Here is a 12184-nt window from a genome sequence, read left to right as displayed (position 1 = left end):
CCAATTTACCAAAATCCACTTATGGGGCTGTCTTTTTCTTTCTTTTTTTTTTTTTTAACACATCCTTTCCAAAAGCATGGCGAAGGCAGCAGGGTGGTGAGCCAGTTGTGGTTTCACCGGCAGCCACCCCTCGGGCAGGAAGGCAAGCGCTCGGGCTGACGTTACACCTTTTATTTGCTTTTAGAAGTCTCTGGGAGGAAGCCACAGCCCATTCCGGTGCAGGGCCCTGGGCTCGTACCCACCACGCCGTTCACCCAGGCCAAGATCCTGCCCCAGAGCCAGCTCCTCCCCGGAGCTGTGCTTGAGGCCAGGAGGGAGGAGGACAGTGTCTGGGGGGGAGCACAGCCCCTTCTGGGGGGGGACAAAGTCCAGCACCAAGACTGGGAAGGACGCGCCAAGCTCTTGTCGTGCCAGCTCCAGTCACCATAACATTGCGGTGAAGAAAGCAGTGCCTGCCCGAGTGCTGCACAGGGACAGGCTTGGGGGGGGGCGGGGGGCGGCCCTGGCATCTCCTGGTCGAGTTCCCTACTGTCCGTACATCCCGAACAGCAGGAAGCTGAACAGGACGGTGAGGCCGATCAAGGACACAGTGGCCGGGGCGGTGAAGAGCTGACGGTAGTTGATACGGAAATACCAGACGACCGCCAGCACCACCATGACGGTGGGGATCATCAGGTTCCCCCCGCCGAGGGGAAGGCTGCCGGCATCGGGGGCAGCGGCACTGGGGTCGGGCAGGGTGGTGGTGGTGGTGGTGGCACTCCGGGAGCGGTGGCAGTGGATGACGCAGTTGTCCGTGATGTGGAGCGAGCGGAGCGTCCGCCCCTGGTCCTGCAGCAGCTGCCCACGATAAATGAACTTCATCTGGCTCTCCTGGCCTGGGAAGTATTTGCTGCAGAAGGAGGGAAGAGGTCAGAGATGGGGCTGGGGGAAACCCCCCCATGGTAAAATCGATGAGGGTCCTGGCTCAGGGGGACAATGACAGCACTGCCACCACACGCTGTCTCGTCTTTTAAACTCGTTATTTTAAAATTGGCACCTCCTTGTTATTTTTGGAGATCCCTTGGCAAAGCACAGGGGTAGCGGCGCAGCGAAAACGGATGAAAACCCTCCACTGTTCTCAGTCAGAATGGTGGAGAGGGGGCTGTTTTGTACAAGGCAGGGGTCACAAGAGCTGGGGGGGGGGGGGGGGGAGGAGGGGGGTTTGCAACCAGGCAGTGGTCCCTCATGTCCCCCCTCTCCCTCAGGACTTACCTCTTGAGGCCCCCCACGGTGTCCTCAGGCCGGACCACGGCCACCTCCTCTGTGTCGTTAAGGAATTTGAGCCGGATCTTGATGAGGCCAGAGCACAGGTCACTCTCCCCCGGGGTGGGCGGCCCCCCCTGGCTGCCCAGGGCGCTGGGCTCAGCAGCTGAGGTCCGTTTGGGCAAGCTCCGGATGTCCAGCAGTCGCTCCAGGCTGGGGTCGGGGGGGCTGCCGCTGTCCCCCTGCTCCACCGCTGGCCCCGCCGCCGCTGCCCCCCCTTCCTCTTCTGTTTTCTCCTCTACGTTTTCGGGGACCCTGGGGGGCTCCGGGGCTTCGGCCACCCCCACCGTCCCCACATAATGTTCCACGTGGCCGAGCCGGATGACGGCCGCATCCCCGGCCGCGACAATCGTTCCCAAAAGCTGGTTGCTGCTGTCAGCGACGTAGGTAGACAGCCACGCCAGGACCAGAGCCAGGACCAGCACCACGACACCGGCCACCACCGTCACCTCGTCCCCCACCCCTCGGATGAAGGTGGCAGCGGGGGGCTCCATCTCTGGAGTGGGCTGGAGGAGCCGGGATTCCCCCCCTCAGTTTTCTTTCTGCCTTAACTCCCCCACGAAGGCCCCGTGCCAGGTGCAAACCGGCCGTGCGGCGGCAGCGGGGACCCCCAGGGCTGCTTTGTGATCACGTTCAGCCTTAAAATAAATCCTGCCGCTGCTCCCGCTGCACAAATTGCTGGAGGGAAGGGAGATTTCTTTACTGCAAACGCTTCTTTTTTGTTACCGAGATACCAAAGCAGCAAAAGCTGGGGCCAGGGTGATGCTGGTGGGGAGCCGTGGGGAGCTCTGAGTGGGCAGGGAAGGTGGCAGCACCTCAGTGATTGTGGGATTTCTTTTAGGAAGCAGAACTTACGGCTCAGGAGTAATTACCTCGTCCCTGCGGGGAGGAGGATGATGCTATCGCTTCCTACGTGCCAATTAGGAGCACAGCTCCTGTAATTACAACCCGAGCTGGAATCGGCCAGGGCAGAAAGGAGCTGGGTGCTCAGAGGGGCCGCATTCACCTTACCGGGGTCAGCGGATGCTCCCGGTGGGCTCCCGAAGCCCCTCGGTGCCCAGCCAGGGTCACGCCATCCCCGAGCACCGGCTCCGTTCCCGGAAGGGAGCGGAGTGACGGCCGGCAGCGGGGCGAGGAGCCCGGTTAACGTCGGTCAAAGCCTTCCCGGTTCTTTCTGCAGCGGCCCCTTGCCTGGCCGACACCGGCCCCGGTGGGGAAGGGGCGCAGCCCGGCGGGGGCGGGACAGGGCCCAGCTGGGGAGAGTTAAACCCCCTGGGAGGGGACGGGGGGGGCGCCCAGGGGCCGGGCCAAGCAGGGGCAGGACGGCGTGGGTCGGTGTGAAACGGTCCCGGTTGGGTCAGTGCGGGAGTGAAGGGGGGGGCACGGGCGCTCTGGCAAGCCTGGGGCTGCGCGGGGAGGCCGGGGGGGGGGTCCTAGCCAGGCCCAGGGGGTCCTGGTGAGGCCCGGGGGGGTCCCTGCCAGGCCTGGGGTATCCCGGGGGGGGTCCCTGCCAGGCTCGGGGGATCCCAGGGGGGTCCCAACCAGGCCCGAGGGGTCCCGGTGAGGCCCGGGGTGGTCCCTGTCAGGCCCGGGGGGTCCCGGGGGGGGTTCCCTGTCAGGCCCGGGGGGTCCCTGCTGGTCCCGGGGGGGTCCCTGTCAGGCCCGGGGGGTCCCGGGGGGGGGTGTCCCTGTCAGGCCCGGGGGGGTCCGTGCTGGTCCCGGGGGTTCCCGGTGAGGCCCCGCCCGCACTCACCGCGTCCCGCCGCCGCCCGCGCGCCGGAAGCGCCACGTCACAGCGCCGCCGACGCCGCGAGGAAGGCGGGGGGGGGGGGGGGAGAGATGTGGGTGGGAAAGGGCCGCGGTCGCGCACGCAGTGCGTCAGGGCCGCGCGGGTAAAGCCACGCCTACTGGGCGTGGCCCGGCGCTCGCTGATGGCGCGAAGGGAGGGGATGGGGGAAGGGGGGGGAGCGCTCGGGCCACGCCTCCAGGCTGGGCGGAAGCGGGCGTGGCCTTCTGTGCGGAGGGGTGGGGTCTGGTGGGCGGGGCCCGAGGCGGCGTGGGGCGGGGCCTCTGTGCCTCGTGTGTCCCCGGGGCTTGTCACCGCCCCCGGCTGTCACCTCCCCGGGGCCTGACCCCCCCCCCCCCGTCCCCGGGCCCTCCCACCCCCCGGGGCCTGGCTGTCACCTCCTCCAGGGCCTGTGACCCCCCCTTCGCAGGCCCTGTGTCCCCCAGGGCCTGGTTGTCACCTCCCTGGGGCTTGTCACCCCCTCCTAGGACCTGTGTCCCCCCCACCCAGTCCCCCATCCCACCCCGTGCGGTGGCCCTGGAGGTCCCTACGGTGAAGGAGCCACCTCGAGAGCCACCTCTGCCACGTCCCTTTATTGACACTGGGGCACTTGGGGGGGACACACACATGGGGGAGAGGAGGGCCAGCGGGGAGAGCCGGAGCTGCCCCCCCTCCCCGCTTTGTCACCCCTGTTTGGGGGGGGGCACCCTCAGGAGATGACCCCCTCGAGGGGCAGCTGGAGGTAGCATCGCAGGGGGGGTGGCAGGGCCAGTTTGGGGACGGCGGCGTGGCAGCGGGCGCCCAGGTGCCGCCGGACGGCGCAGCGGGCCAGGTGCTGCAGCCGGCGCGGCCGGCCTGCCATGCGCACTGCCGAGGCGTAGAAATCCCGGTGCTCCTGGAAAAGATGGGGGGGAGACAGGACACAGAGGGGTGAGCGAGCTGGGGTTGGGGGGGGACACCCATGTCAGGGTACCCTGCACCCCCTTACCTCCCACAGCTCCGGGGGCACGGTCCCCACCCAGCCCTCGGCAGGGGGAATGCGGTCGTAGGCGTTGAGAACCACCTCCAGCGCCGGCGGGTGCCGGCAGCAGAACTTGAGCATCTGGTGACAGAGATGTGTCACCAAGGGGGACACACACACACACCGCCGTGACCCCGTCACCCTCCCCAGCACGCTCCCCCCCACCCAAATTGCCCACCTTGGGGTGGACAGGGCCGGCGCCGTGGTTGAGGAGGAGGGTGATGGTTTCCTCGGGGCGCTGGTGCCGGTACTCCTCGACGGCGTGGAGGGCGCAGTCCATGGGGGTGTAACCGGCGCAGTTGGGGACGGTGGCATCGGCCCCGTGCCGCAACAGCAGCCGCACCAACCTGGCTTGCCCGTTACCGCAGGCGTTGTGCAACGGCGTGTGATCCTTGCGGCCGGCGGCACCGGGATCGGCACCGGCCGCCAACAACCGCTCGACCACCTGGTAGTAACGCTCGGCATCCTCGGGGCGCTCGGCGGCCGAGCAGGCGGCGTTGAGGGGGGTCTCGCCTTGGCGGCTGCGACGGGCAGGATCGGCGCCGTGTCGCAAGTACAGCTCCACGTGGGCCACCAGCCCCTGCCGCGCCGCCACGTGCAGGGCTGTCAGCTGCCGGTCCCTCGTCCCCAGGTTCACCCGTGCCCCGTGCGCCAGCAGCAGCTCCGCGCACCTGGGGATGGATAGACATGGGTGAGCTGGGGCTGGGGACCCCCCCAGAGACCCCTGTCACCCCCTGGGGCCCCCCCCCCGGGACCACCATCACCCCCTGGGCCTCCCCCCGCCCCTAGGACCGCCATCACCCCCGGGTTCCCCCCACCCCAGGACCACCGGGATGCAGGTGAGTGCTGCAGCGTGGGGTTGCAAACATCGAGTCCCACCAGGGAGCCCCGGGACCTGGAAGGGCGGGGCTTGACTTTAGGGGGCGGGGGTTGGATTGGGGGCGGGGTTTGCCTTTAGGGGGCGGGGTTTGGGCCAGGGTGAGGCGTAGGGCTTATCGCTTGGGGTTTATAGGGGGTAGGTGTGGTTTGGGTGGGAGGTGGAGCCTGGCATGCAGACGAGGCTGCCTCTGTGGGCGGGGCTGAGGGTGTGGGTGGAGCTTTGCTGGCAGGTGAGGGTGGGGAGGGGCTTGGTGGGTGGGTGGGGTTTGGCTTGCAGATGGGAGTGGAGGAGGGGCTGGGCGTGTGGGAGGGGCTGGGTGCCTTCGGGGGGAGGGGCTGGCACGCAGATGAGGCCGGTCGTGTGGGTGGAGCATGTTATGCAGATCAGATGGGTGGAGCCCGGCGTGCAGCTGAGCCCAGCCCCCTCGGCCAGAGCCTGCCGCGCAGAATTGGCTGGAGCATGGGGGGGGGTGGTGGTGGTGGGTACGACGGGGCGGAGCCTTCTATGCAGATGAAGGGGAGGGCGTGTCCCGCGGTGGGCGGGGCGTACGGGAGGCTGTCGGGCGCGGTGCAGAGGTGCAGCGGGGCCGAGCCCTCGGCGCTCAGCACGTTGGGGTCGGCCCCGAAGGCCAGGAGCAGGCGGGTGCATTCGGGGCGGGGGGCGGCCACGCTGTCGTGGAGGGGGGCCCGGCCCCCCACCACCGCGTCCACCTCCGCTCCCCGGAGCACGAGGTGCCGGGCACAGTCGCCGTAGCCTCGGCCGGCGGCGATGCGCAGGGCCGAGGTCTGCTGCCGGCGGGGGCTCAGCACCCACAGCCCTGTCGGATGGGGAGGTGTCAGCCGGGGGCTGCCCTAGGTTTGCCAACTCAGCAACCCACCCACCCCTCACCCTCCATCGGGCCCCCCCACCCCCGTGTAGCCCAGCACAGGGGGCCGGTTGTGATCCCCGATATCCCCTCCACCCCCAGCTAGGAAAAGCCCTGGAGGGAGCAAACCCAGGATCGCCCCCCCCCCCCCCCTTTTCCCAGGGCATCCTCCCTATCCCACCAGCCCCAAATTAGAGCAGCCAGCCCTCCTCCCCCCAGCCCACAAGGAGCTGCATCCTCAGCCATCCCTCCTTGCCCTGGTTCCCTTCAGCACCCCCCCTTCCCAGCTCCCCCCATTTATTTTGCAGCGCACCCAGTCGGGAAGGGAAGGGAAAACCCCCACCCCGACCCCATACCCTGCTCAGGCGACCACACAAGCTCCTCGCTGACCGTCTCCATGATCAGGTTGGCGGTGGTCTCATCCTTAAAGATGCTCTTGACACGCAGGAGGTCCCCGGTGTACAGGGCGTTGTGAACAGCAGGGTCCCGGCAGTACTGGGGCCGCCGGCGGGGGGTCAGGGGAGGCCGGGGGCTCGCCGGCAGGAACCGTCGTGTGGCTGATTCCCAAGCCAGGGCTCGCCGGCGATCCTCCTGCTCCAGCAGCTCTCGCTGGAGCTGCAGTGAACGCAGAGCGGAGGAGGTGAAGGCGAAGGTTTCCTGGGCCATGGGCACCCCGGGAAGGCAGAGGGAGGCTTAGGGGGTCAATAAGCTGCCTCCTGCGCCTGGGTGGGGGTTATAAATAGGGCTGTGCCCCATGCACAAATGCTGAATCAAGAGCCCAAGCCAGGCCACCCTATAAATAACTCACCCGGGGTGGTAAACAGAGTCACGTTGGCGTGGGGCTGCCAGGGAATTTAACCTGTTGATGGGTGTGAGATGGGGACGGTGCCATGGGGCTGGGCTGGGATCTGGGTACCCCAGAACCCCGCAGGGCTCAGGCCGGCCAAGGCTGCGCAAGAGCCCCAAGGGGTAACGGCACCTCCTGCCTGGGAGAGGAGAGGGAGAGCGAGGACCCCCATAGAGGAGGGGGATGGGGTGCTTGCAGCTCAGCAGAGAAGGAACAGATGGGACACTGCTGGCTGCGGTGGCAGAGGGGATGGTGACACGCAAGCAGACGGAGCGAGGCAGGGACAGAACAGCCCTTTAATGCAGGTTCAGGAGCCAAGAGGGGCCAGCCCGCCCAGAGGATTAGGGACAGGCACTGAGGCCATGCCCACCCGGGACTCCCCAGGTCCCCCCGCTCTCGGCTCCAGCACAAACACAACAGACGTACAGAGAAAGGAGGAAGTGGCTGGTCAGTGCATCGCCTGCTTGCTCAGCCTCCTTGCCAGGCCACGGTTCAGCCCAGGCCACACCAGCAGTAACCGTTTCCCCAGCCCCATGGCTGTGCTGCAGCTCCCTGAGGTCAGCAGCAGTCAGCTTGGGCCGGAGTGGAGAAGAAATCCTCAGGCAGCTCTCCCAGCAGCCCATCCAGGTCATCTGTACAGGCAAAGAAGGATGAAATGCATGAGTTTTACTTGTGTATAGAGCAGGAATCAACTCCACATACCGGGAATGCAGTGGGACAAGGGCCCCTCTTTGGCATTACAGGGGAGGGGAGACACTGCCCAACCCCAGGGCCTGTTTTCCATGAGACATTGAGCTTTTCCTCCCCACCCAGAGCGGGTCCAACTCACCCATGTCGCAGACGTCAGCTCGCACTGGCTCTTCTCGCCCAGGCCCGGGGCTCTGGGGGTGCAGGGAGAAGCCCCCAGGAGACCGCTCTGTGCTGTGGCTGCCCATCCTCGATCGTCCCCAGTCCCCAGGGGCAGGGACATGCCGGAGGGTCTGTGCGGGGTGGTCCAGGAGTAGCCCAGCCTGGGCAGGGACCTGCAAAACCCAGCAGAGATTAATTGTTGGGGGCCCACAGGAGGATTTCTCTGTCCCTCCCAAGCCTCCCCCTTCCTCCCCAGTTGCTCTCGAGGGTCTCAGCAGTCCAGACCCCCTAGTAATACCCTTGGGGAGTCCCAGCATCCCTGTCCCTCCAGGGCCAGCAGCACCGTGCCCTCCCTCACCTTCTGCTGCGACGGTGACGACTGTGAGAAGCTGCCCTCGGGCTCCGGCGGGTAGATCTTGAGCAGGTTGTTGGGGGTGACGTTGAGGTAGTGGTTGCGGTGGGATGGGGAGAAGACGCCCACCTGTGAGGACAGAGTGGTGGGTCAGAGCCAGAGCTCTGGCTATTGCTGGCGCTGCTGGCCACAGCCTGAGGAGCCGGAGGAGCCTCTTGTCCCATTCCCCCAGGATGGGAGCCTGGCAGCCAGGCACAGTGACTGTGGGTTAGCGGTGCCTGTGGCAGAAATAGCCCCAAACGCCATACTGCTGCCAGAGATTTGCCTTCGCATCTCCTACCTGTTTCAGGAGCAGCACCGAGCCAGGCCTGAGCTCGCTCTGTCTCTCTTCCAGCAGCAGGCGATGCACCGTGCCCTGTATTTCTCCTGCAGATGAGGAGGGGACCCGTTAGCTGCAGGGAACAATAGCCAGGAGCCCCAGCCCGACCAGGGCATGAGCACGGCTGCGCTTACCAGTCGGGTCCCTGAACACAGCACCAGCATCAACATTGGTCCTCGTCAGGGTCTTGATCATTACCGCCATGCTGGGGACCTTGTTCTTCGGCAGCTGCTTCAAGGCTGCCTGAACACGTAGACCCTCATCATGCCAATGTCCCCGAGGGCAGCCCCGCAGGGCCATGGGATGTTTGCGGTCAGCCCAGCTCGGCCCCCTCCCCACATTGATGCCCAGCCCTGGAAACAGCTCCAAGGGGCAAGGGGAAAGCCAAGAAGCTGAGTCCCCAGGGCCGGTGCCCTCACCCAGGGTCTCCCTCACCTTCCGCAGCACCATGACCACGCTGTAGGTCCTGAGGAAGCAGCCAGGGTCCCTCTCGTCCAGCCCCAGCTCTGTCTTCATGGCAAGCCAGGGGCCCTTCCCAAAATCCTCTTCTGTGGGTGGCGAGGAGCTGGGCAGTCCCTGAAGTCACAGGACAACAGCGGTCACCACCCCGCAGCTGAGCCAGCACATCTCGCAGCTCTGTCACAGCAAGGGGGGAGCCCCAGGGACTCCCTCCTCTTCCAGCATCACCCTCTGAAAGCTGCGGCCTCAGGGACTGCCCGTAGCACTGCCACTGAGATTCATATCCAGCTCTGCGCCAGAGCAGGGGGTTACCTCTGTCCGCGGCTTCGCCACAGCCCCATGAGCTGGAGTTTGGGGAGCAGAAACAAGGATCTCCTCCAGCAGCTTCCCGGCGTGCTTATGGAAGAGAGACAGAGAGAGAGAGAGAGATGTCCAGGGTTTTGCATCTCTTCACCAGATGCTCCCAGACCCTCCCACCCCATCCCCTGCACCCACCTGCTGGGGCAGGATCCCGGCAGGCCCCGGGAACCGGCGAGTCTTCCCCTGCGGTGGGAGACGGGGGGCAGCCCCGGGTGCTTTGCTGGCTGCCGTCACCAACTGCACGAGGTGGTTGGTGACCACTGGCGTCTGCAGGCTGCCTGGGGCCAGCCTGGGCGGCTGCCTCGGCGGGGGCTCCACACAGCTCATCAAGGCTGGTGGGTTGGTGGGAGGGCCACGGGGCAGCCGGGGTGGGGGGCAGCTCTGCCGGGGAGTCTGCGCCATGGGGGTCCGGGGCACCCGCAGCCCCTCGGAGGAGCTGCTCGCTCCCGGCCAACGTGGGGATGCTTGGAAAGGCCTCGGGGCTGGACCTCTGGGAGCAGGGACAGAGCCCCAGGAGCCACCTGGTTTTCCCAGGGGGATGGTGGGGGGTCTGGGAGGGCAGGCACCAGCTGCGCTGGGCCGCAGCACCAGCTTAGGAGTGGGAGCTGCCTGTGGGGCAGGCAGTGGGTCCTGCCTGTCCTCCAGCCCCCCAGAGCCAGGGGAGACCAGCTCCTCTCCCACCCGCAGCTTCTTGGGGGCCCCCCATTCCTGGGGGCTCTCCTGCCCCATGCGTATCTGTGGGGGCTTCTCCCACTGGCCTGGGGGTGGCCGGGCAGCACCTGCCCCCGCCGGCAGCTCGGGGCCCTCCAGCTCCATGCAGGCAGCCAGGAAGAGATCATTGTCCAGCTCATCCTGGGGGGCTGCTCCCCCGGCTGGGGGTCCCTGGCAGCCCGTGGGCTGTTCCCCCTGCCTGGCGAGGGGCCGCAGGCCGGGGGGTTTACCGGCACGGTGACCGAGCTGGGGTCCCAATGCGCGGAGGGGCTGCAGGCTGGGAGCTGGAGACTGCACACTGGGAGAGACTGGGCTATCGCTGGGTGACAAACGTCTGGGGACCACGAACTGGTTCTCTGCGTCCTCCACGGCGGAGAGGAAATCCTGCAGGAGGAGAAAGCACCGGGCAGCCAAACAGCCCCGTCCCCCCAGTCCCTCCCTTGTGTGTCCCCCCCAGAGCCACCCATGGGGTGACCAGGCCAGCACAGGACCCTACCCCGATAACCCCTGGGGATTAAACCCAAGGGCGAGCCACCTCGTAATAACTCATTAACGCCGTTTAACGAGTTACCACCACCGGCACCCACCAGCCAGGGGGTGGGTGTGTGTGTGGGGCTTTAAAGCCACCCCCGTGGGTGTTGGGGTGGTGCCAGGCCCCGGCGGTGTCCCCACGGCTGTCACCGGTGCCAGGCAGGTGCCGTCCCCGTCCCTCACCTCGTCCGCCAGGTCCCCGTCGGCCCCGAACAGCTTCTGGAGGCGGCAGGCCTGTGGGGAGGAGGGGTGGGTAAAGTGAGGGCCCCCCCCCCCGGCTGCAGTCACAGGGTACCCCCCTGTCCTGGGGGGACACCCGAGCCACCCTGTCCCCCACAAGGAGGCCTAAGGGGCTCCCCACTCCCTCCCCTCCGGGGAAGAGAGGGACGACGACACCCCACGCCTCCATTACCGGTAACCGCAGCCCGTGGGGAGCCGAAAAGACCCCGAAGGCCCCATGGCGGAGACCCCAAACCTCTCCCCCCCTTCCCCAGGCCGGGCCCACCCTATGGGGACCCCAAATCTCTTAAAGGGGACCCCAAACCTGGCCCCCTTACACTGCCCCCCCGTTACCATAGCAGCGGCAGGGCCCAGGCCCTGGAGGCGGAAGTAGGCCGAGCCGGGACGCGAACCCGCGGCCCCGCTGGGGCGGGCGGGAACGGCCCCTTTAAGGGCCCCGCGCCGCCTGTCGGCGGGCAGGAATGGGGCCGCGCCTCTTAAAGGGGAGGTGGCGGCACCCACCCCGTCCGTCCGTCCGTCCGTCCGTCCGTCCGTCCGCCCGCCCGCCCGCCCTTCGGTCCGCCCTGTCCGCCCCTCCCCAGCCCCGTGGGTCCCTCCTGCTGCCGCCGCCCCGCGCTCACCCACCACCCCTCGGGCACCCACGCGTGGGTGGGTGGGTGTCCGTCCGCGCGTGTCCCCTGTGCACACGCGTGTGCCCCGCGCCGCCGCCCCCCCCGCGGCCGTGACTCACCGCGGGCCCGGCGTGATTCATCCCCGCACGCCCCCGCGTGGGGCCGCACACGCAGCGCGGCCGGACCCGCCCCCCCCCCCCCCCGCAACACTGCAACCCCCCGGCTGTCACACACACGCGTGTGCAATTGCACAAACAAGTGCTGCCAGCCGGCTGGGGCGGGGGGGGCACACACGCGTGTGTCGTGCACACGCGTGTGTGCATGTGTGCGAGGGCAGGCCGGCCCCTCGTGCATGCACGCACACACGTGCTGCCTGCCGGCCGGCGTACTCACACGCGTGTGCAGCCGCGTGCCAGCCCGTCACACGGGTGCATGCGCACGCATGTGTGGCTGCACACAGGGTGCTGCGCGCAGAGCGCAGGTGTGCCCTTGCACACCCCCTTGTAGGTGCGCTCGCACACTCGTGACTCCCTGCCAGCCTCTTGCACGCATGCATTCACACACTTGTACGCAACAGCGATTGCACACCAACCTCTTGCACACGCACATGCATGTGTGCAGCTGCACACCAGCCTGTGGCACACATGTGGGTGCCTGTCACTCACATGTGTGCCATTGCACACCAACCCGTGGTGCACACATGCTCACATATGTGTGCTGTCGCACACATGTGCCATCACACACCAGCCCATGGTGCACGCACATGCGTCATTGCATGTTGGCCTATGGGGCACACACACGCTCTTACACGACTGATTGCACAGTAGGGCATGTTGCACACTCACACAAATGTCATTGCACGCTAACACATGGTGCACACTCACGCTCCATGTGTGCACTATCACACACTGGCATGTTGCACGCTCACATGCATGCCATTGTACACTAGCACATGGCGCACACTCATGTGTGCTCACATGTGTGCTGTTGC

The 12184-nt window shown here is 66.9% G+C and overlaps 3 protein-coding genes across 11 annotated transcripts; all 3 read right to left on the bottom strand.

Moving 5' to 3' along the window:
• Positions 1 to 156: 156 nt before the first annotated feature.
• Positions 157 to 3147, bottom strand: TMUB2 (transmembrane and ubiquitin like domain containing 2). 9 transcript variants are annotated; one of them, XM_069786602.1, is made up of 4 exons: positions 2309 to 2635; positions 2175 to 2211; positions 1252 to 1980; positions 157 to 889 (listed from the first exon to the last, which is right to left on the bottom strand). In XM_069786602.1, exons 3-4 carry the CDS (start codon positions 1794 to 1796, stop codon positions 526 to 528), a joined length of 909 nt encoding a protein of 302 aa, XP_069642703.1. In that variant the 5' UTR covers positions 1797 to 1980; positions 2175 to 2211; positions 2309 to 2635; the 3' UTR covers positions 157 to 525. The 9 variants fall into 9 exon arrangements, with proteins under 9 accessions (XP_069642703.1, XP_069642700.1, XP_069642702.1 ...); XM_069786599.1 differs by having other exon boundaries at positions 2175 to 2237; positions 2314 to 2635; XM_069786601.1 differs by having other exon boundaries at positions 2314 to 2635.
• Positions 3148 to 3662: 515 nt separating this feature from the next.
• On the bottom strand, positions 3663 to 6620 carry ASB16 (ankyrin repeat and SOCS box containing 16). Its single transcript, XM_069786591.1, has 5 exons — positions 6211 to 6620; positions 5539 to 5806; positions 4288 to 4780; positions 4077 to 4190; positions 3663 to 3983 (listed from the first exon to the last, which is right to left on the bottom strand). The coding sequence occupies exons 1-5, from the start codon at positions 6518 to 6520 to the stop codon at positions 3798 to 3800; spliced, it is 1371 nt and encodes a 456-aa protein (XP_069642692.1). The 5' UTR covers positions 6521 to 6620; the 3' UTR covers positions 3663 to 3797.
• Positions 6621 to 6978: 358 nt separating this feature from the next.
• HROB (homologous recombination factor with OB-fold) lies at positions 6979 to 11120 on the bottom strand. The gene is made up of 10 exons (XM_069786590.1): positions 10916 to 11120; positions 10526 to 10576; positions 9236 to 10195; positions 9053 to 9136; positions 8717 to 8857; positions 8416 to 8524; positions 8243 to 8328; positions 7909 to 8031; positions 7531 to 7723; positions 6979 to 7333 (listed from the first exon to the last, which is right to left on the bottom strand). The coding sequence occupies exons 1-10, from the start codon at positions 10916 to 10918 to the stop codon at positions 7260 to 7262; spliced, it is 1824 nt and encodes a 607-aa protein (XP_069642691.1). The 5' UTR covers positions 10919 to 11120; the 3' UTR covers positions 6979 to 7259.
• Between the last annotated feature and the right edge of the window lie 1064 nt (positions 11121 to 12184).

Source organism: Haliaeetus albicilla, chromosome 7 (genome assembly GCF_947461875.1).
Source record: "Haliaeetus albicilla chromosome 7, bHalAlb1.1, whole genome shotgun sequence".
Taxonomy (NCBI): Eukaryota; Metazoa; Chordata; class Aves; order Accipitriformes; family Accipitridae; genus Haliaeetus; species Haliaeetus albicilla.
The sequence above is the reverse complement of the archived record's forward strand: the minus strand, read 5'-3'. Positions and strand labels throughout refer to the sequence as shown.